Consider the following 21070-nt stretch of genomic DNA (forward strand, 5'->3'; position numbering starts at 1 on the left):
TATATATTTTGGAGATTAATCCTTTGTCCATTGATTCGTTTGCAAATATTTTCTCCCATTCTGAGGGTTGTCTTTTCTTCTTGTTTATGGTTTCCTTTGCTGTGCAAAAACTTTGAAGTTTCATTAGGTCCCATTTGTTTATTTTTGTTTTAATTTCCATTACTCTAGGAGGTGGATCAAAAAAGATCTTGCTGTGATTGATGTCAAAGAGTGTTCTTCCTATGTTTTCCTCTAAGAGTTTTATAGTGTCCAGTCTTATATTTAGGTCTCTAATCCATTTTGAGTTTATTTTTGTGTATGGTGTTAGGGAGTATTCTAATTTCATTCTTTTACATATAGATGTCCAGTTTTCCCAGCACCACTTATTGAAGAGACTGTCTTTTCTCCATTGTATATCTTTGCCTCCTTTGTCATAGATTAGTTGACCATAGGTGCGTGGGTTAATCTCTGGGCTTTCTATCTTGTTCCATTGATCTATGTTTCTGTTTTTGTGCCAGTACCATACTGCCTTGATTAATGTAGCTTTGTAGTATAGTCTGAAGTTAGGGAGCCTGATTCCTCCAGCTCTGTTTTTTTCCCTCAAGACTGCTTTTGCTATTTGCGGTATTTTGTGTATCATATAAATTTAGAGATTTTTTGTTCTAGTTCTGTAAAAAATGCCATTGGTAATTTGATAGGAATTGCATTGAATCTGTAGATTGCTTTGGGTAGTATAGTCATTTTCACAATATTGATTCTTCCAATACAAGAACATGGTATACATCTCCATCTGTTGGTATCATCTTTAATTTCTTTCATCAGTGTCTTATAGTTTTCTGCATACAGGTCTTTTGTCTCCCTAGGTAGGTTTATTCCTAGGTATTTTATTCTTTTTGTTGCAATGGTAAATGGGAGTGTTTCCTTAATTTCTCTTTCACATTTTTCATCATTAGTGTATAGGAATGCAAGAGATTTCTGTGCACTAATTTTGTATCCTGCAACTTTACCAAATTCATTGATTACTCTAGTAGTTTTCTGGTGGCATCTTTAGGATTCTCGATGTATAGTATCATGTCATCTGCAAACAGTGACAGTTTTACTTCTTCTTTTCCAATTTGTATTCCTTTTATTTCTTTTTCTTCTCTGATTGCCGTGGCTAGGACTTCCAGAACTATGTTGAATAATAGTGGTGAGAGTGGACATCCTTGTCTCGTTCCTGATCTTAGAGGAAATGCTTTCAGTTTTTCATCCTTGTGGACATCCTTGTCTCGTTTCTGATCTTAGAGGAAATGTTTTCAGTTTTTCACCATTGAGAATGATGTTTGCTGTGGGTTTGTCATATATGGCCTTTATTATGTTGAGGTAGGTTCCCTCTATGCCCACTTTCTGGAGAGTTTTTATCAGAAATGGGTGTTGAATTTTGTCAAAAGCTTTTTCTGCATCTATTGAGATGATCATATGGTTTTTATTCTTCAATTTGTTAATATGGTGTATCACATTGATTGATTTGCGTATATTGAAGAATCCTTGCATCCCTGGGATAAATCCCACTTGATCGTGGTGTATGATCCTTTTAATGTGTTGTTGGATTCTGTTTGCTAGTATTTTATTGAGGATTTTTGCATCTATATTCATCAGTGATATTGGTCTGTAATTTTCTTTTTTTGTAGTGTCTTTGTCTGGTTTTGGTATCAGGGTGATGGTGGCCTCATAGAATGAGTTTGGGAGTGTTCCTTCCTCTGCAATTTTTTGGAAGAGTTTGAGAAGGATAGGTGTTAGCTCTTCTCTAAATGTTTGATAGAATTCACCTGTGAAGCCATCTGGTCCTGGACTTTTGTTTGTTGGAAGATTTTTAATCACAGCTTCAATTTCCTTACTTGTGATTGGTCTGTTCGTATTTTCTGTTTCTTCCTGGTTCAGTCTTGAAAGGTTATACCTTTCTAAAAATTTGTCCATTTCTTCCAGGTTGTCCATTTTATTGGCATAGAGTTGCTTGTAGTAGTCTCTTAGGATGCTTTGTATTTCTGTGGTGTCTGTTGTAACTTCTCCTTTTTCATTTCTGATTTTATTGATTTCAGTCCTCTCCCTCTTTTTCTTGATGAGTCTGGCTAATGGCTTATCAATTTTGTTTATCTTCTCAAAGAACCAACTTTTAGTTTTATTGATCTTTGCTATTGTTTTCTTTGTTTCTATTTCATTTATTTCTGCTCTGATCTTTATGATTTCTTTCCTTCTGCTAACTTTGGGTTTTGTTTGTTCTTCTTTCTCTAGTTTCTTTAGGTGTAAGGTTAGATTGTTTACTTTAGATTTTTCTTGTTTCTTTAGGTAGGCTTGTATAGCTATAAACTTCCCTCTTAGAACTGCTTTTGCTGCATCCCATAGGTTTTGGGTCATCGTGTTTTCATTGTCATTTGTCTCTAGGTATTTTTTGATTTCCTCTTTGATTTCTTCAGTGATCTCTTGGTTATTTAGTAACGTATTGTTTAGCCTCCATATGTTTGTCCTTTTTACGTTTTTTTCCCTGTAATTCATTTCTAATCTCATAGCGTTGTGGTCAGAAAAGATGCTTGATATGATTTCAATTTTCTTAAATTTACTGAGGCTTGATTTGTGACCCAAGATGTGATCTATCCTGGAGAATGTTCTGTGCGCACTTGAGAAGAACATGTAATCTGCTGTTTTTGGATGGAATGTCCTATATATATCAATTAAATCTATCTGGTCTGTTGTGTCATTTAAAGCTTGTGTTTCCTTATTTATTTTCATTTTGGATGATCTGTCCATTGGTGTAAGTGAGGTGTTAAAGTCCCCCACTATTATTGTGTTACTGTCGATTTCCTCTTTTATAGCTGTTAGCAGTTGCCTTATGTATTGAGGTGCTCCTATGTTGGGTGCATATATATTTATAATTGTTATATCTTCTTCTTGGATTGATCCCTGGATCATTATGTAGTGTCCTTCCTTGTCTCTTGTAACATTCTTTATTTTAAAGTCTATTTTATCTGATATGAGTATAGCTACTCCAGCTTTCTTTTGATTTCCATTTGCATGGAATATCTTTTTCCATCCCCTCACTTTCAGTCTGTATGTGTCCCTAGGTCTAAAGTGGGTCTCTTGTAGACAGCATATATATGGGTCTTGTTTTTGTATCCATTCAGCCAGTCTATGTCTTTTGGTTGGGGCATTTAATCCATTCACGTTTAAGGTAATTATTGATATGTATGTTCCTATGACCATTTTCTTAATTGTTTTGGGTTTGTTTTTGTAGGTCCTTTTCTTCTCTTGTGTTTCCCACTTAGAGAAGTTCCTTTAGCATTTGTTGTAGAGCTGGTTTGGTGGTGCTGAATTCTCTTAGCTTTTGCTTGTCTGTAAAGCTTTTGATTTCTCCATCAAATCTAAATGAGATCCTTGCCAGGTAGAGTAATCTTGGTTGTAGGTTCTTCCCTTTCATCACTTTAAGTATATCATGCCACTCCCATCTGGCTTGTAGAGTTTCTGCTGAGAAATCAGCTGTTAACCTTATGGGAGTTCCCTTGTATGTTATTTGTCATTTTTCCCTTGCTGCTTTCAATAATTTTTCTTTGTCTTTCATTTTTGCCACTTTGATTACTATGTGTCTTGGCGTGTTTCTCCTTGGGTTTATCCTGTGTGGGACTCTCTGCGCTTCCTGGACTTGGGTGGCTATTTCCTTTCCCATGTTAGGGAAGTTTTCGACTATAATCTCTTCAAATATTTTCTCTGGTCCTTTCTCTCTCTCTTCTCCTTCTGGGACCCCTGTAATGCGAATGTTGTTGCGTTTAATGTTGTCCCAGAGGTCTCTTAGGCTGTCTTCATTTCTTTTCATTCTTTTTTCTTTAGTCTGTTCCGCAGCCGTGAATTCCACCATTCTGTCTTCCAGGTCACTTATCCGTTCTTCTGCCTCAGTTATTCTGCTATTGATTCCTTCTAGTGTAGTTTTCATTTCAGTTATTGTATTGGTCATCTCTGTTTGTTTGTTCTTTAATTCTTCTAGGTCTTTGTTAATCATTTCTTGCATCTTCTCAATCTTTGCCTCCATTCTTATTCCGAGGTCCTGGATCATCTTCACTATCATTATTCTGAATTCTTTTTCTGGAAGGTTGCCTATCTCCACTTCATTTCGTTGTTTTTCTGGGGTTTTTTCTTGTTCCTTCATCTGGTACATAGCCCTCTGCTTTTTCATCTTGTCTATCTTTCTGTAACTGTGGTTTTTGGTCCACAGGCTGCAGGATTGTAGTTTTTCTTGCTTCTGCTGTCTGCCCTCTGGTGGTTGAGGCTAAGAGGCTTGATGGGAGGCTCTGGTGGTGGGTAGAGCCGACTGTTGCTGTGGCGATCAGAGCTCAGTAAAACTTTAATCCACTTGACTGTTGATGGGTGGGGCTGGGTTCCCTCCCTGTTGGTTGTTTTGCCTGAGGCAACCCAACACTGGAGCCTACCTGGGCTCTTTGGTGGGGTTAATGGCAGACTCTGGGAGGGCTCACGCCAAGGAGCACTTCCCAGAACCTCTGCTGCCAGTGTCCTTGTCCCCACAGTGAAACAGAGCCACCCCTCGCCTCTGCAGGAGACCCCCCCAACACCAGCAGGTTGGTCTGGTTCAGTCTCCCCCAGGGTCACTGCTCCTTCCCCTGGGTCCCGATGCGCACACTACTTTGTGTGTGCCCTCCAAGAGTGGGGTCTCTGTTTCCCCCAGTCCTGTCAAAGTCCTGCAATCAATTCCCACTAGGCTGCAAAGTCTGATTCTCTAGGAATTCCTCCTCCCGTTGCCGGACCCCCAGGTTGGGAAGCCTGACGTGGGGCTCAGAACCTTCACTCCAGTGGGTGGACTTCTGTGGTATAAGTGTTCGCCAGTCTGTGCGTCACCAACCCAGCAGTTATGGGATTTGATTTTACTCTGATTGCGCTCCTCCTACCGTCTCACTGTGGCTTCTCCTCTGTCCTTGGACGTGGGGTATCCTCCTTGGTGAAGTCCAGGGTCTTCCTGTCAATGATTGTCCAGCAGCCAGTTGTGATTCTGGTGCTCTCGCAAGAGGGAGTGAGAGCACGTCCTTCTACTCCGCCATCTTGGTTAATCCTCCACCCTCCTCAAAACTTTTTAAATGGTGTCTCATCACCCTCTGTGATAAAACTCAACTCCTTTTCCTGATACTCAGGGTTCTACAGTGTGTGGTATTTGCCCACCTAACCTCATCTCTGTCCATTTTATCCCCTCTTCATTCCAGCTGAAGTGCTGTGGCTATTTTTCTTTCCATCAAGCACACCAAGCTTGTTCCCATTTCAGGACATTTGCACTTGCCCTTGGAATATCTTCCTCCTTACATTTGTGTGGGTGTGTCCTCATCATTCAGGGCTCAGCTCACATGAGAGTTCTTAGTCCTGTGCTGAGTAATCTACTAAATCATTTGTGTCTTTCCCCACCATCTGTCATTCTCCACCACAATAGTCTATTTTAGTATTTTCAAAGCATCATTTATCACGAACTGAAATCTTATTTATTCATTGACATGTTAATCATCATTCTCCACTGGAATATAAATTCTTTTGAAGGCAGAGACTTGGGCTGTCTTATGCTTTGCTGTATTCCCATTATTTGAAACAGTTCCAAATATTTATCAAGTAGTGGGTACTCGGTAAATGTTTGTTAACTGATTTATTACCCCATCTTTGTTCTGGGCAGTCACTTTACATCTTCTGATCTCAGTTCCTTCAATATTAAGATGAGGAAGCGTGAAGAAAAGGATACCTGAAATTCCTTCTGGCTCAGTCTGCAATGACTATGTCTTAAAACCTACAGTAATTACAGGAAAAATCTTGTTGCATCAAAGATTTGTATCTACTGAAGAACATTCTTTTTTTAAAATTAAAAAAAGTATTTATTTTGGCTGCTCCTGGTCTTAGTTGTGGCATGCAGGATCTTCGTTGCGGCATGTGGACTTCTTAGTTGCGGCATGTGGACTCTTAGTTACACCATGCATGCGGGATCTAGTTCCCCGACCAGGGATCTAACCCATGCCCCCTGCATTGGGAGCGCAGAGACTTACCCACTGCACTACCAGGGAAGTCCCATGAAGAGCATTCATTCATTCATTCATTCATTCAACAAGCTTCTTCTGAGTGCTGACCATAGCCTGGTACCATTCTAGGCACTGGAGGCCAAGTCATCACCATCAAGATTATAGCACATCAGTCTCAACAAACAGAAAACCTAGAAGGTTAATGCTATCCTTGTTCTCCAGCTGATTTTCTACTGATACTTCACTTTCACAACAGTTTTCTCAATTTTGCTTAGTTTATCTACACTGGGCTCCCTTTAAGTTAAAGTTATTATCGCTATTACCATAGTTAATTTTCAAGAATTCTAGGATAAAGTAACATAATTTATGTGGCTATAACTTTAATAACGTGATGTAAAACATAGCCATTAAGGCTGCAGATTTCCTGCCAATCTGATTTAGTTTTAATCCAAACTCTGCCATGCTTCCAAATTTAATTGCACCTTGACTTAAACTAAAATTTTGAATTTTATGAATCTAATTTTTTAATAAAGAGATTAATAAGGAACTAAATTTGTATATATTCAGGTCAAGATGTGCAGAGGACTGCTAATTCTCTTGTCAAAATTTGAGCCAGCTGGTTTTAAATTTGAATTGGAATTAGTGTATATGTAGAGCCAATCATTAATCAAATGTCTAGAATGAAAATAAATCACTTTCAAAACTGTAGAGAATGAAAAATGATTAAGAAAAGAAAAGCAAATTGTTATATATTGTGCTAACTGCCATTTGTTGGCATAGGCTACAAATCACTCATAGAAAGCAATGTCTACTTATATTTGCTTTAATCAATTATATAAAGAGCTATATATAAATAGCTATATAATGTTTTAATCTTGCATACAAGCACTATATTTAAAGCACTATATATTGGTCAAAATGCTTTTGGTTGGGAAGGAAGACAGAAATCCAATTCAAACTTACTTAAACAAAAATGGGGAATATTTATTGTTTCATGTAACTGGGAAGCCAGAACTCAACTAATGTAATGTCATCAGAGAATTCTTCTCTTTCAATCAGGGCCTCTCCTGGTGAACTAATGTTCACTAGCAGCTCAGGATTCATATCCTACCAGTTTATCAACCCAAGGGGAAAGAAACGGTTCTTTTTCAATAGCTACAATAGAGAAATCCTAGGCAAGATTCTGACTGGCCCAGTTTGGAAACAAACTAACAAAATGTATTTCAAAGGTCCTCACACTCCTAGATTACTCTTTTTCTCCTTCAAAACTGTTATTCCTGCAGTGAGCTGATCTTAGCTACATTTTAGGAGAATGTAATCTGATTAAATTGATTCACCTTAAGGTATTTAAAATGATAGCTTTATCATTTGCAACTTATCAATAAATGAACTGATAATTGGTACAATGTCATAATAAGAAAAGGACTTAAGGCAGTGTGGATAAAGACAGTTTTAATCAGGTTCACTAAATCATGCCAATATAGAAGCATACATTCTTTCATACACAAGGCATAGAAATCTGGACATCTCTGCCGTACTCCTCACACTATTTGTGAGTGGAAATATTTGGCAGTGTATTGGGAAGATGCTGTGCGAGTGGTCTGTCCTTGGTTCAGGCAATAAGAGATACATTGTAGAGAACAGAAAAGAAATAATAAAACTAAGTCAGCTTGCATTTTTTTTTATCATCACGTGCAGAAATTCTAAACAATATCAGTGATATAATATCCATCCCCACCTTGATGGACCAGTCCCACTGTTCCTGCATCCCCCTGGGGTTCCTTGCCAATACTTCCTCCCATCTCCCCATTCAAGCATGCCAGATAGAAGTCAGAGCCCTGGCATATTACTTTTCACAACTATTGATACATGACTAGGGGAATTAATGTATTGGTGACTTGCATTATAAAGAAAAGAGTGAACTGAGACTGCAAGAGGAAATAGTCAAGAGACAGTGCTTTACAAAATGGATTATACTTAATGTCAAACTGTGTGTTATAAGCAGTAAGTATAATCTTGAAATATAAAATAATTGAATTAGCCCCCCAAATATATTCGACAGGAAAAGTCTATTCTGGAAGAACAATTCATTTGTCAGCTGAGCAAAAGAAGCTTATAAGGAATAGCTGAATAATGCCAAATGTCTGTTAAACTAATTTAAAGGCAAGCATATGAATTTGATTTGGATCAGAGTCTGTGTCTGTCTTCCTTGCCATGTAGCCCTGGCTCGGGAGGGAGTATCATTGCTGGTCCAGCAGGTGGCACTCTTTTCTTTGTGCACTAGTACTAAACTAACAACTTGGCCAAGTACAAGGTAGTTTAGAGTCCTGCCTTCAGAAGAACCCTATAATCTGTTTATCTATGGCAATAATATGGTTATAGATTTCACAAGGGCAACTATGCTGGTCTGGTCTTTGTCAACTTTTTTTCTTAAATCAAAGACTTGTTTTATTATAGTACACAGACTGGGACTGATGTGAGGGGGTGGATGTAGTGGGCAACCACTGCCCTGATTAGCATCAGATGTCCATCCCGATGGCCATGAATGTGCCAAAGGTGCCGCCGCTCTGCATCATGGTTTTCCTGACACCGCCCATCAAACCCCGACCCCGTATTCCGATCCTGAGACAGGAAAAGATGCTGAAGAGCGCCCCCGCCGCCATGCCCGTGGTGTAACCCATCACAAAACCCATCTTCACGAGGTGGAAGCAGCTTGGCTGGAACTGTGCGTAGGGACTCAAGGCCACCAGCATCTCGCTTGTGGCCTTGGTCACTTTTGGTCTTTGTCAGATTTGAAGATTGGTCCATACACATCTAACTGCCCCATTGGGTCTAGAGTTTGTCATCCTTAGTTTTAAGCCTTTATCAGTTTCTGTTAAAATACTTTGACTTCTACTCTATGTCTAAGGTCTTGCACAATGCTGGAAGTCTACGTAAAATTGTGATGATTCACATTTGACAAGCAGGTTGAGCAAAAGTAATGTTTCTCAATTAAAAAAATATATTTTTCTAATAAAAATTCCACACATCCTTGGAGCTTCTGAAACTTCCCCTCAAGAATCAGTGATGAGAAGAAGTTGGATTCCATCTTCTACATATTCTTTCTAGAAAAGATTTTATCCAGTTAATTTTCTACAGTTTGTATTACAAAAACAGGTTTTTGTGTCTTTCAAATATACAATTAAAACATAATGGGCACATTTTTTCCCTTTCAAAATTGATCCTAATGCCCTGCCTCCTGGAAAGTGTGATTTGCTGGTCACAAATTAAAGGTACTATAATAAGCACAAGAATAAAAAGAACTAACATTGATATGTTAATAAAAGCAATTAATAACCAAACAGTTAGTAAAACACCTTTTCATTTATTACGTCTTACCATGCTAGCGTCATTTAGAGAGTGCTAAATATGTGCTAGACATATTCATATGTAATAAGTGCATTACATATATGATCTCATTTAATTTTCAGATACCCAATTTGAAGAAAAGAAATATAAAGCTTAAAAACTATTTCCCCAAGTCATGTGGCAAGTCAGTATCAGAATGAGGACTTCTAAAGCTTATACCCCTGAAAAAGACAGAACATATTAGAGTACTGCAACAATCTTGTTAGTAAGTGAAGGAGCTTCATTTAAAAAAAACAAAAACAGTTCATAAAATGACTTTCAATAGTTAACCCTATTTTGTACAACAACCTATAACAGATATTGTTGATAAGATTAGGCCTTCTTTAGAAATTGTATAAAGAGGAGAGGGGAAGAGAGTGTTAAGTAAAGATGGGAGAGGGTCAGAGACAAATTAAATTGATTTAACAATTTGCCTATGTTTAGCACAACCTTCAAAGAAGATTATTCAATAAAGAACATAAGGAAATATGTTTTAATGAGCAAAATATGTTTAATTTGCAGTGTGTGTTAAACAGGTAAATGTCTTTAATATATATAAAGCTCTTACAAATCAATAAGAATAAGAAGTCAGTAGGAAAATGGAAAATTATAACAATAGCCAATTCAGAAAGGAACACATGTGGCCAGAAAATCCATGGAAAAAATAATTAACCTTCTCGTTAAGAATTTCAAAATTAAACAATAGAACGTTATACCAATTTCAACTCCCCAAATTGCCAAATATTAAAAGGAATAATGAAAATAATAATAATAAATAATAAAAGATATGACAATGTCCAGTGTGATTGAGGAGTAGGGAAATAGGTATGCATCCATTGCTAGTAGATAGGTGAATTAATTTACATTTATACAATGAACTATCATGGACCTACATCTAAATATTTAGATGGAAATATTCCAGATGAAAAATTATGATACAGATTACAGAATACATATAGAACATCATTTCATTTTGATAAATAAGTAATTATAAATAAATGTATATATAGTTATAAATTATAATTGCATATACATTTGTATGTAAATTTGTAGGAATCTACATCAAACTGGTAATTGGGGTTATCTAAAGATATTGATGTTGGGATTTGGATGAATTTTCCAGCTTTTTTCTTTTTATCAGTAGTGTCTAATTTTTCTATAGTAAAACCTGGTTACTTATGTAAATAAACAAAAGCAAGATTCAAAATAAAAGAAGCAGTATCATGGTTAAGAGGATGAACTCTGGAGTCAGATAAGCCCAGGTGATGGGTGACCTCGATAAGTTCCTTAAACTTCTTAATCTTGGTTTCCTCACCTGTAAAATGGTGATAATAATAGTGCCTACCTCAACGGGTTTCTGTGAAGATTAAATTAGACAGCTGATGTGACCTACTGTTTGTACTTACCAGTCAATCAAGTAATTACAGAGTTTCTACTCCGATATTATAGGGCAGTACAAGGTACTTGGGGAAATGCACAGTTTGAGATTGTCCCTGCTCTGTAGGCAGTTAAATTCCCAAATAGACAGATGTCACTAACTCAAATGAGAACATGGCAAACAAGGGGTTCAAAGTTCTATGATATGCAAGGGAATCCCAAAACACAGTCACATTTTCAACGTGCTAAATGTCTATTAAACTAATTTGTTCCTTTAAAAAAAGGTAATTTAAATGGGTGAATTATATCTCAATTAAGATGTTAAAAAAAGGTGTAATCATTTGAGTATGTGAAACTTACCTGAAAGAAATGGTCTCAAGAGTATTTTAAGACCAAAAACACTGATGCAATACAAAAACTAACATTGCAAAGGAAATTTTCTAAACTAGCTGATTTGAATCATATGAAGTTGAATCTGGTTCATAAAGTTATTGAACTGCTTGGAGACTCATTTTAGTGTGTGATTAATAAAATGATTCCCACATAGGATTTGCAAATATTAAATACTATGACTAAAATAATGAATTCCTTAATTTTTTCTGTAAACCGATTGGGGAAAAAGAGCTTTAATTTGGGGAAAAAAGGGAGCAGAAGTTCTTGCTTAATGTAACATGAATGATTTTCAAGGTCCAATTAAAATACACTTTCTCTAGAAAATTGCGTTTTTGACCACTCTGGCCTTACTGATAATAACAATCCTAGTTTCCATTTACTGAACACTTATGTTCCTCGGAATATGTTAAGTGCTTCACAGACCCAGTCAAATTTAATTTTGACTATACTATGAGGTAAGTGTTCTTAGCTCCGTTTAACAGATAAGGAGACTAAGACAGGTAAGTTAAGAAACTTGACCAGGTCACATGGCTATTAAGTTATCTATCAGGTTAGGATTCCAAGCTGGAACTGTCTGGTTACAAAGCTTGTTAATAACTACACCATACAAAGTCCTTCCTTGTACCTTGTTCATTCTGTGAATGCTACAAATGAGCAAAGAATGATAGATCAGTATAATCAGTCTTTTCTCAGTGTATTCCCAAATAAGAGGTGACAAGCTAAAACTATACTCTGGCAGGAGATCCAAACTAGTTTTCTTTAATAACAATAACAGTATTCTGAGGCATAATTATAGCAATTTATATAATGAAAGGAATTACTACTCTGAGAAAATATACTTAATAGAGCCAACTAGAATATTGAGAACAGAGTTGAACATTGAATTGTTAAATCATTGAATAGTTATCTGGAAATGCTCTTTATTCATTGAGATCACAGCTTTCATTGACTGCAGATTCTTACATTTTGTATTTCACGCATTCACTTATTCAATAGCTATCCACTGAGCACCTACTATGTGCTAGGTGTTGTTCTAGGCATTTAAGATATATCAGAGAACATAAAAATCCCTGCCCTTAAAGAAAAATAATAATAATAAAAAAGAAAAGAAATAATTTTTAAAAAACCCCAAGAAACAACAGTATCAACAAAGACAGTCCCTGACCTCATGGAGTTTCCATCTCAGTGGGGAGAGACAGACAATGAAATACATGTCAGATGATGCTAGGTGATATGAATAGAAATAAGAAAGGGTAAGAGGCAGAGAGATGAAGGCTGGTGTTTAAATAGGGGGTTAAGAAAAGCCTCTCGGAGGTGTTAGCATTTAAGTAGAGATATGAATGAAGTGAGAGAGTTGGAGAGTAAGCCATGTGAATTACCCGAGGGAAGAGAAATCTAGGTGAAGAAAGAGCATGTGCAAAAAAGGCCCTGAGCTTGGTGTGTCCTAGAAGAGGCAAAAAGGCCAGTAGGGCTGGAATAGAGAGAGCAAGGGGAAGGGAGAGTGTGTGGTAGATGAGGGCAGAGAGGAAGTCCCGCCGAATGTCTGTGATAGACTTTGTGGCTTTTTCTCTGAAGGAGGGAGACCAGTTAGGAGGCTATTGTAATCATCCAGGTGAGAAATGATGGGGTTGATAGCAGTGGAGGGGATGAGAAATGGTTGGACATTGGATGTATTTTGAAAGTAGATTTGAAAGGATTTACTGATGGATTGGAACGTAAGGTGTGAGAGACTGGGTGTGAGGTATGAGAAATCTTTGTGCTAAAATGCTAGATAATTAACCTTGGAGGGAAAAGCCTTCAAAGTCCTCCACAGGCCTGGTTCTTGTGTGAACAGACCATTCGACCTTGGAGGTTAAGTCAACAGGAATCACTAAAATCTGACTGCTAAGAATAGGAAGAAATGAGTGGTGACCCTTCTACCAAGCTGGTTCTCGTTTGGGAGAAGCTGCCAAGCTAAACAGTGGTTGTGGGAAAAGAACAAGTGCCCTTTCTAATGAACTATTTCTAGTTTGCGGAGGGGAGGAACCGAACCTAAAGATGTGAAGAGCAGACTCTGATCAAGTCCCAGCCTTCGGTTCTCCCTAGCTTTTTCTATTTCTCTCTTTTCTCTCCTTCATGCCCCACTCCCTCCTTGGTCCAACTTCTTGGCTGCAGGAAGGGACAGTTTACCACTGGTTTCTCAAACGTCAACAGGCATCAGAATTACCTGGAGTGCCTGTGAAAACAGATTGCTGGGCTCCACACCCAGAGGTTCTAATTGGGGCGCTGTGTGTGTGTGTGTGTGTGTGTGTGTGTGTGTGTGTGTGTGTGTGTAGAGGGGTAGAGAGGAAAGGTGCCGGAGATTTTGCGTTTCTAACAAGTTCTTAGGTTATACTTGAGAAGAACTGTTGCTTCCGTACCGGAGAGGAGGGCGTGCAAAGCAAGGAGCTCTGGAACTCCACCTCGTGAGATGTGAGGGGGAAGGTTCCAGCTCACAGAGGTTTCCAGTCACTAGGGAAATTGTCCTCTTACCCCAAGGTGAAACTAAGAAGGCAGCGAAGAGAAGAAGCGGGAAGTAGTCCTTCCAGACCAGACATCCCCTCGGAGCTCCCCAGTGAAGCGAAGGCGGGAAGACAGCCCCGGGCCAGCTCACAGATCCTCAGAGGGCGCGGACCCGGAGGAGGCGCCCCAGCAGGCCGCGCCTCTTGGAGGAAGTTTGCCCTTTAATTGCAGAGCTCAGATCTCCGTCGCGTCAACTTCCAGCAGCGGGCAGCGGGCGCCGACGGGAGTGTCAGTCTCTCCCGCCCGGGGACTGGGCCGGGCAGCCGCGGCGCTCAGCGTTCTCCCGCACCGTCGCCATGGGCGGCTCGGCCTCCAGTCAGCTGGACGAGGGCAAGTGCGCCTACATCCGAGGTACGCCCGCCGGGGGCTTCCCGGAGCGCGACGCCCGTCCACCCGGAGCCTTGGGCCAGGCTGGGCCCCCGGGCACTGGCCCCAGAGGGGGCGACCCGAGCGGCGTCCGCGGCGCCCCTGCCCGCCACGGCCCGCTCTCCAGCGGCGGGCGCGGGGATGACAGGGGCGCACGGGACGCTCAGCCAGGGTTCCCGCAACCGGACGGCAGCTCGGCCCGCGCGCCCTGGCCCGGGTGGGGTGCGGGGCAGCCAGGGCGAAGGGGCTGGGGGCGCTTAGGGAAGCGCCGCCGGGCGGTTGGGAGACGCAGGTGCAGGTTGCGGAGAGGAGGACCACCCAGCTGCCTCCACTCGAGCCGCCTCGGTGTCTGTTCTGCACACCCCGCCCCCGGCCCAGCAACACCTCGCCGTCCTGTACCTGGCATTGGACTCAGTTCTGAGCTCTTTCCGAACTTGCCGCAGAGAGAACAGTGGGGATGTCCCCTCGCTTCTAGAGATTCCCCTGGGGATTCCCGGCATATAAGGCAGAATTTCCCTGGCCTGGTTTTGTAAGACGCAGCGTCGGCCACAGCTTTACTTGAGCTTCATGGTGTCACTTGTGGGATGGTTTCATCAGAGGCAGAAAGGACAGTGTCATCAGGCTCCCAGGTTGTGCGGTTCCCTTCTCTTCCCGGGGGTGGGAGGTTGGGGGAAACCGAAAGAGGAACACTGGCATATTGGGTAACAGTTGCTAAAGTTGTTGATGGGGAGAAACTCATTCGAGAGCCTTTCTGGGATATAGTGATACAGTAAAGAGTGTGGGGCAGAAGAAAACAAAACCCAAACTGAGCTGAAACTGCAGGAAATCATGATTCTTTATCTCCTAGGTGTAACTGGCCTCTTTCTCTTCCCTCCCCCGCAAACCTTGCCAACAACCACTACCTAACAGTTGGTTATCTTGTGAGTTTAGTGTTTTTCTGGCTTTAGAAATACCTTCTAAACTAGGTATTATACTCTAGGTTTTACCCTAATTCTGCAAAAAAAAAAAAAAAAAAGTTCTTTCTGGTACCTCTTTCTGGCCCCTGAACCATTTCCTAAGAGGAAAGCATTTATTTAGTGTCCTTATTCCAAATTTGCTTTCAGTCACCACAACATTTAAAACCATTTAAAAAGGATATCAAATTAGGACACTTGAGAGCAATTTAACTGATTTTCCAGACCTCTGCTCTGGTGCTTTGAGAGGTAGAAGATCATCAACAACCCATACTGTCAGGGAATAAAACTTGGTCAAGTATCCCTTTGCTGTCGTTTATTTAAAATGGGGAAAAGATGGATGACTTATTTATATTAGAAAAAGAGCTAAACCAAGTCTGCCTTAATCTTACAAATTTGGCTACATGCTTGTTATTTACACCAATGTGCAGGGGACTGAAAGAACAATGTACTAGAACGTTGTGAGAAGGGACTTGCATTTAATTATTAGCAAAATATGTTTATGGCATTTATTTTATAAAACTTTGTTTCACTGAAAAGCATAGAAACACATCAAGTTGCAGCATGGCCATCTACAGTAATCAGTGGAAGTCCCGCAATGTGAGGGGGTTAACTTGCTTGAAGAAGACTTCATGGTTATCATGGATGTTGCTGCTGACACAAGCATTGTACTCATGTGATAAGAAAATGTGTTACCTTTTTCATTCTGAAATTAAATTATGACACATACAAAAATATGAGCTAGCTAGTACGCAGGAAAGACTTGTAATAAATGCGTTCCGAATGCATAAAACTATAAGCAGATTGTGTGACAGTCATTGTATCCTCTAGTCTTGTTCAGTTATATCTCCTCATTATTTGTTTGGGAGGGCACTTTCAAGGTATGTAGGGGTGGAGGGAAGAGAAGAGTTAAAGTCAGAATACCTCCAGAGAAAATGAGAAGTTGCCTCATTTGAGAATACTAGTCTTGCCAAAAAGAGAAAAGAGCACTGGAAAAATGCATGGTGTTGTGAATTGTTAGTGCATGAGCAAAAGACGTTCATGAGGCTGTGATTTCCTGATGGTTTTGAAGCCCCAGATCCCTGAAAAAAACCATAACCCTGTCTTCACTGCTTTGCCCATCCGTTAGCCCACAAATATTCTCAAACTTTGATTTAATTGTAAGCAGAACAATTGAAAGTATGACAGTAAAGTTTAAGCACGATTTTATGACCTTTCTCATAAAGCAGCCGCCAGTGAAATATTATAGATTTGAAGGCTCCTGTAGCTGAGAAAATAACTTTCTTTCAAGCTTTATAAACTTTGCCAACATGGAGAATAACTAGTCAATACCTTTGGTGTGAATTTTGCTAACTTAATCTTGTACGTGTTATGAGCAGCTGTATTTCTAGTAGGCTAATGATTCTGTATCAGCACTTACTTTTGGCCAAATCATTTAACAGCTGCCATTTGGTTTGTGTGCCTCAAAACTTTGTGTTAATAGTGATCCTTGTCCCATGGATATTTTGAAAGTACATTATTTCTTAAGATTTGGTAAATCTCTAGGTAAAGGGGCATCAGAAGTGTTAAAGGAGTTACTTCATCTCTAAAGATGTTAGTTTTGAAAATTAGTACCGCGCTCATGTTTCTTAACAACAGAATACATTTTGGGGATGTGTCTAGAAGTCTTTCGGTAACTTCCCTTGATGAGATGTTGCTATTAATAAACAATACTAAGACCAACTTGTAATCACATGGGTAGTGTCATCTGTTAGCCGTCAGGAATGCTTTTAGCAGTGGCCTAAAAGGATCTTGCTTTAATGAGAAAGAAAGCTCATAAAATCCCGGCATCAGTGGTCAATTTAGGGCACTTTTCTCTTTTTTCTGCCCTGTGTTTTTTTCCTTTTAAACTTTTGGTATGCCTAAAAGTGAACTACAGCTTCAAAACCCACAGTGTTTTCCTGTTAAAGCAATAATTTTATTTCCTTTAAAAAATTACCATTGAACTGTTGATGAATCAAAAGAAAACAAACTTGAAAACTCTCACATATGTCCTGTGGAGGGCCGGAAAAGTACTGGAAAATCAATGCTGCGGCTGAGAACTGAGGGATACTTGGGTTCTTGGGGTGGGCTGGGGGATGCTGGAGGACACCTCTGGGCTTGGTGGCAGCAAATAGCAGTCAGGAAAACTGTTCTTCTCCTAGACTTACTGTCGCATTGTCAGCCACACCTAACCTGTAAAACGGCTTCCTCTGAAGTACTCATCAGTGATCTGATGCTTATAAAGTAAGAAATGAGTTTCAGCTTAAAAACATGCATTTCTCTCAGAGGAATTTTCTCATATTTATACCATAAGGGTTAACTTAGGTGGCTGTATGTGAAATTTATGCTGATTATAGTGTCTGGAGTGAAGTCTCCCTAGACCAGGTGAATGGAAGATAGGGAGTTTGCAGTCTACTCAACTTAGATGAGTAGTTATTAGTCCACACATTTGCTTGTTCTTCAGCTGTAATTTGTTGGTAGGAGATGGGCAAAAGAACTGGTCTGATGTAATCTTAGAGTTCAATTTATCTCTAGTAAAAGTACAGTTGACCCTTGAACAATATGGGGGTTAGGGGTGCTGACCCCCTGTACTGTCGAAAATCTGTGTATAACTTATAGTAAGCCCTCCATAACTGCGGTTCCTTGCTATCCATGGATCCAAATCCACGGATTCAACCAACTGTGGATCATGTAGGGCTGTAGTATTTACTATTAAAAAAAGTAAGTGGACCCACAGAGTTCAAACCCATATGTTGTTCAAGGGTCAACTGTATATTGTAATGGAATTTTAGGATACGGAGTGTGGTAGACACTATTAGATGCCAACCCAGCATCCTTTCCCCATTCCTCTTTCATAACAGAGCCCCAATTTTGTTAGGGCAGCCCTCTGTTTCAGAGAGGCTAGCCCCACTTATGGCTTCTGAGAGATGGGTGCTGGTTGGTCCATGCCTATCATGGTGGTGTGTTCTTGTCAGTGATTGCAGTTGACCCTTGAACAACATGGATTTGAACTGCATGGGTCCACTTATATGCAGGGTTTTTTCAATAGTAAATACTGCAGTACTATATGATCCACAGTTGGTTGAATCTGGGCATGTGGAACCACAGATATGGAGGAACTGCAGTTACTGAGGAACGCATATATGGAGGGCCAACTGTGCAGAGGGTGGGCGCCCCTCACACCCATCCCCCCCCGATGTTCAAGGGTCAACTGTATACAAGGCATGGGATTGTGATGAAATCTGGCCACTGAAGCTTTTTTTTTTTTTTTTTGGCTGCGTTGGGTCTTCGTTGCTGCATGTGGGCTTTTCTCTAGTTGCGTTGTGGTGCATGGGCTTCTCATTGCAGTGGCTTCTCTTGTTGTGGAGCAGGAGCTCTAGGCGTGCGGGCTTCAGTAGTTGTGGCACACGGGCTTAGTTGCTCTGCGGCATGTAGGATCTTCCTGGACCAGGAATCGAACCTGTGTCCCCTGCATTGGCAGGTGGATTCTTAACCACTGCGTCAACAGGGAAGTCCCTGTCCATTGAAGCTTGAAGGGAACTTTGCTGGCTGCTTCTAAGAAAACTTTCTTCCCTTTTCAAAAGGAGACAAAGGGAAGAGATGTATTCTTTCTCTCCTTCTTTTGGATTTTGTTGCATCTGAAATGTGATGCCTGGAACTGCTATTTTTATCTTGATGAGCAAGAGGGGCACTAGCTTAAGACATAGGCAACACCTGGAGCAGTGCCAGGCTGAGGCAGTCTCAGAGAGGAGAAGCTGGAGCCCAACAAACCTCGCTGATTGCCTGCCCTAGTCTTGAGTACTTCTTGTTATGATAGATACTAAGTCCTCTTTGAGTTGGGCTGCTAGAGACTGCTAGTTATCCCCTAATATAATTCTCTCTTGCTTTTTAAAATAATAGAACCTCCAAATGTTAGCTGGCCACACGAATTCCTAGAATAAAGATATTTCCCAGCCTCCTTTGCAACTAGATAGGGTCATGTAACTGAGTTTTGGCTAATGGGATGTAGGTAGAAGTGCTGTATGCAGTCCCCAGAAAGTGACCTTAAAGGGAAAGGGTGTGCCTTTCTTTGTCCTGTCCTCCATACTGCTGGCTAGATTGCGAACGTGACTGGAGCAGCCATCTTGGACTATGGCTTGTCCTTTAAGAAGGAATTCATGCAAAGTGGAATAAGTGGACAAAGGAGCCTAGGTTCCTGAGGACTTCATGTAGTAGAACTTACATACCAGCTTTGGACTACTTACCTCTGGACCATAATAAGGGAGAAATAAACTTCTATCTTACTTAAGCTAGTGTTATCTGTGCTATTACTGTTATCCACAGTCAAACTTATCCTAACTAATATAATTTTCTTGTGTTATTTATGGCCCAAAGCATCCTAGCCAGTACACTAAGTGCTGCCTTACTAGGTCCCCCTCAAGAAAAATTAATCCAAAGAAAGTAGGAAGTGGGTCAGAATTATACCATTAGTATTTGTCTCAGTTCCTAATTTGTAGAAATAAATGGGTTCTCCTAAGAAGTGAGGAATTGCAGTGCCTCAGGTGGGAACAGCAGGGACGGGAGAAAAGAAGAAGGAGAGGGCCTAGTGTAAATAATGCACAAAGGTATATTGACCACATTATGTTTTAATTTAAAAAATGACTATCTGGGCTTCCCTGGTGGCGCAGTGGTTGATAATCTGCCTGCTAATGCAGGGGACACAGGTTCGAGCCCTGGTCTGGGAAGATCCCACATGCCGCGGAGCAACTAGGCCCGTGAGCCACAGCTACTGAGCCTGTGCGTCTGGAGCCTGTGCTCCGCAACAAGAGAGGCCGCGATAGTGAGAGGCCCGCGCACCGCGATGAAGAGTGGCCCCCACTTGCCGCAACTAAAAAAGAAAGCCCTCACACAGAAACGAAGACCCAACACAGCCAAAAATAAATATAAAAATAAATAAATAAATAAAAGATTACTATTAAAAAAAAAAAATGACAATCTACTAATGAAGCTGGCAGGAGTTTTGCATTAGGAAAACTATTGCAGATTAGGAATTTCTGGTGGCAACTATTACTTTCTACTACCTTTAGTCTTTGCTAATGGAAATCAAGACTTTGGGAATTTAATGTGAATTGAGGTTCTTAGATTCATCAAAAATAAAGACCCTAGGCTGAGACAATTCAATATTTTCTCCCGTGCTTTTGGAAGAAAGAGTGATCTTCCCTCTTTGGTCCCAATTCGTGTTTTGATGAACGCATAGAGTCAGATGCTAAATCAAGATCTGGTTTTGATAAAACACTTTTTTTTTGCCTATGGACATTGGCTACAAGAGGATCACTTCATCACCGGTGCTTTAGTAATAGTAACTCCTAGAATGACAATAGTGATTTTTATTTATTTTTGCTGTGGACTACTGAACTGATTATGGTTTTACTCTGTTGTTCTCTGGAAAGATCTGAACTGGGTTCCCAGGTAAAAAGTGCAACAGGAGGAGCACAATTTGTGACAGTAGTTTCTAATTTAATTAAAACAAATAAATGCACTGTGAAAGTTTTACAAAATATGCAACGTGCATTATGACAGTGAATTTTAAACTCCTAATCAGAAATTTTAATATTTTTGGTCAGTGAAGCTAACTAACACCATTTTAAGAAAAAAGGTACATGCAGCAGTTTGCCTTGTGAAATGGAAAATGAAGTCAGAGGTGAGGATAATAATGAAAAGGAAGACAAAAGAATAAAAGAGCACAATTCATCTGGCACAGTCTGTTAAAAGCACTTTAGTAAGACATATGACATGAGGGCTGAAATTCTAACAGTTCCAAACTAAAACACACACACACACACAAACACACACACACACACACACACACACACAGTGCCAAATGCAATACAGATTTTCTCCTTTGAAACTGGAAAATTCATTTTAAAAAGAGACTAGCAAGTTGCTGCCAATAAGAAATTGCAGGCCAGGTTATAAAAGTGCCTCTTTTTTTTTTTTTTTTTTTGGTACTACATGTTTTTTCTCACTTACAGGAGAGAAGAAAAG

At 40.0% G+C, this 21070-nt stretch overlaps 1 protein-coding gene and 1 pseudogene across 4 annotated transcripts in view; one reads left to right on the forward strand and one right to left on the reverse strand.

The window, feature by feature from the left end:
* Positions 1 to 1921: 1921 nt before the first annotated feature.
* On the reverse strand, positions 1922 to 13807 carry LOC309633421 (reactive oxygen species modulator 1 pseudogene; annotated as a pseudogene). Of its 2 annotated transcripts, none has more exons than XR_014249571.1 (2): positions 13677 to 13807; positions 1922 to 9112 (listed from the first exon to the last, which is right to left on the reverse strand). The product of XR_014249571.1 is annotated as a reactive oxygen species modulator 1 pseudogene (transcript). The 2 variants fall into 2 exon arrangements; XR_014249582.1 differs by lacking the exon at positions 13677 to 13807 and adding an exon at positions 13565 to 13633.
* A 40-nt stretch (positions 13808 to 13847) lies between these two features.
* Positions 13848 to 21070, forward strand: part of NIBAN1 (niban apoptosis regulator 1) — a 169517-nt gene continuing 162294 nt past the window's right edge. For both annotated transcript variants that reach the window (XR_014247290.1, XM_082401497.1), the window contains exon 1: positions 13848 to 14057. Coding sequence is in view for 1 of the 2 variants with exons in the window: in XM_082401497.1 (XP_082257623.1) it covers positions 14003 to 14057 (55 nt within the window). In the remaining variant the exon portion in view is untranslated. The remainder of the gene's footprint in view (positions 14058 to 21070) is intronic.

Source organism: Balaenoptera borealis (assembly GCF_965194805.1).
Source record: "Balaenoptera borealis genome assembly, chromosome: 1".
In the NCBI taxonomy this organism is placed as follows: Eukaryota; Metazoa; Chordata; class Mammalia; order Artiodactyla; family Balaenopteridae; genus Balaenoptera; species Balaenoptera borealis.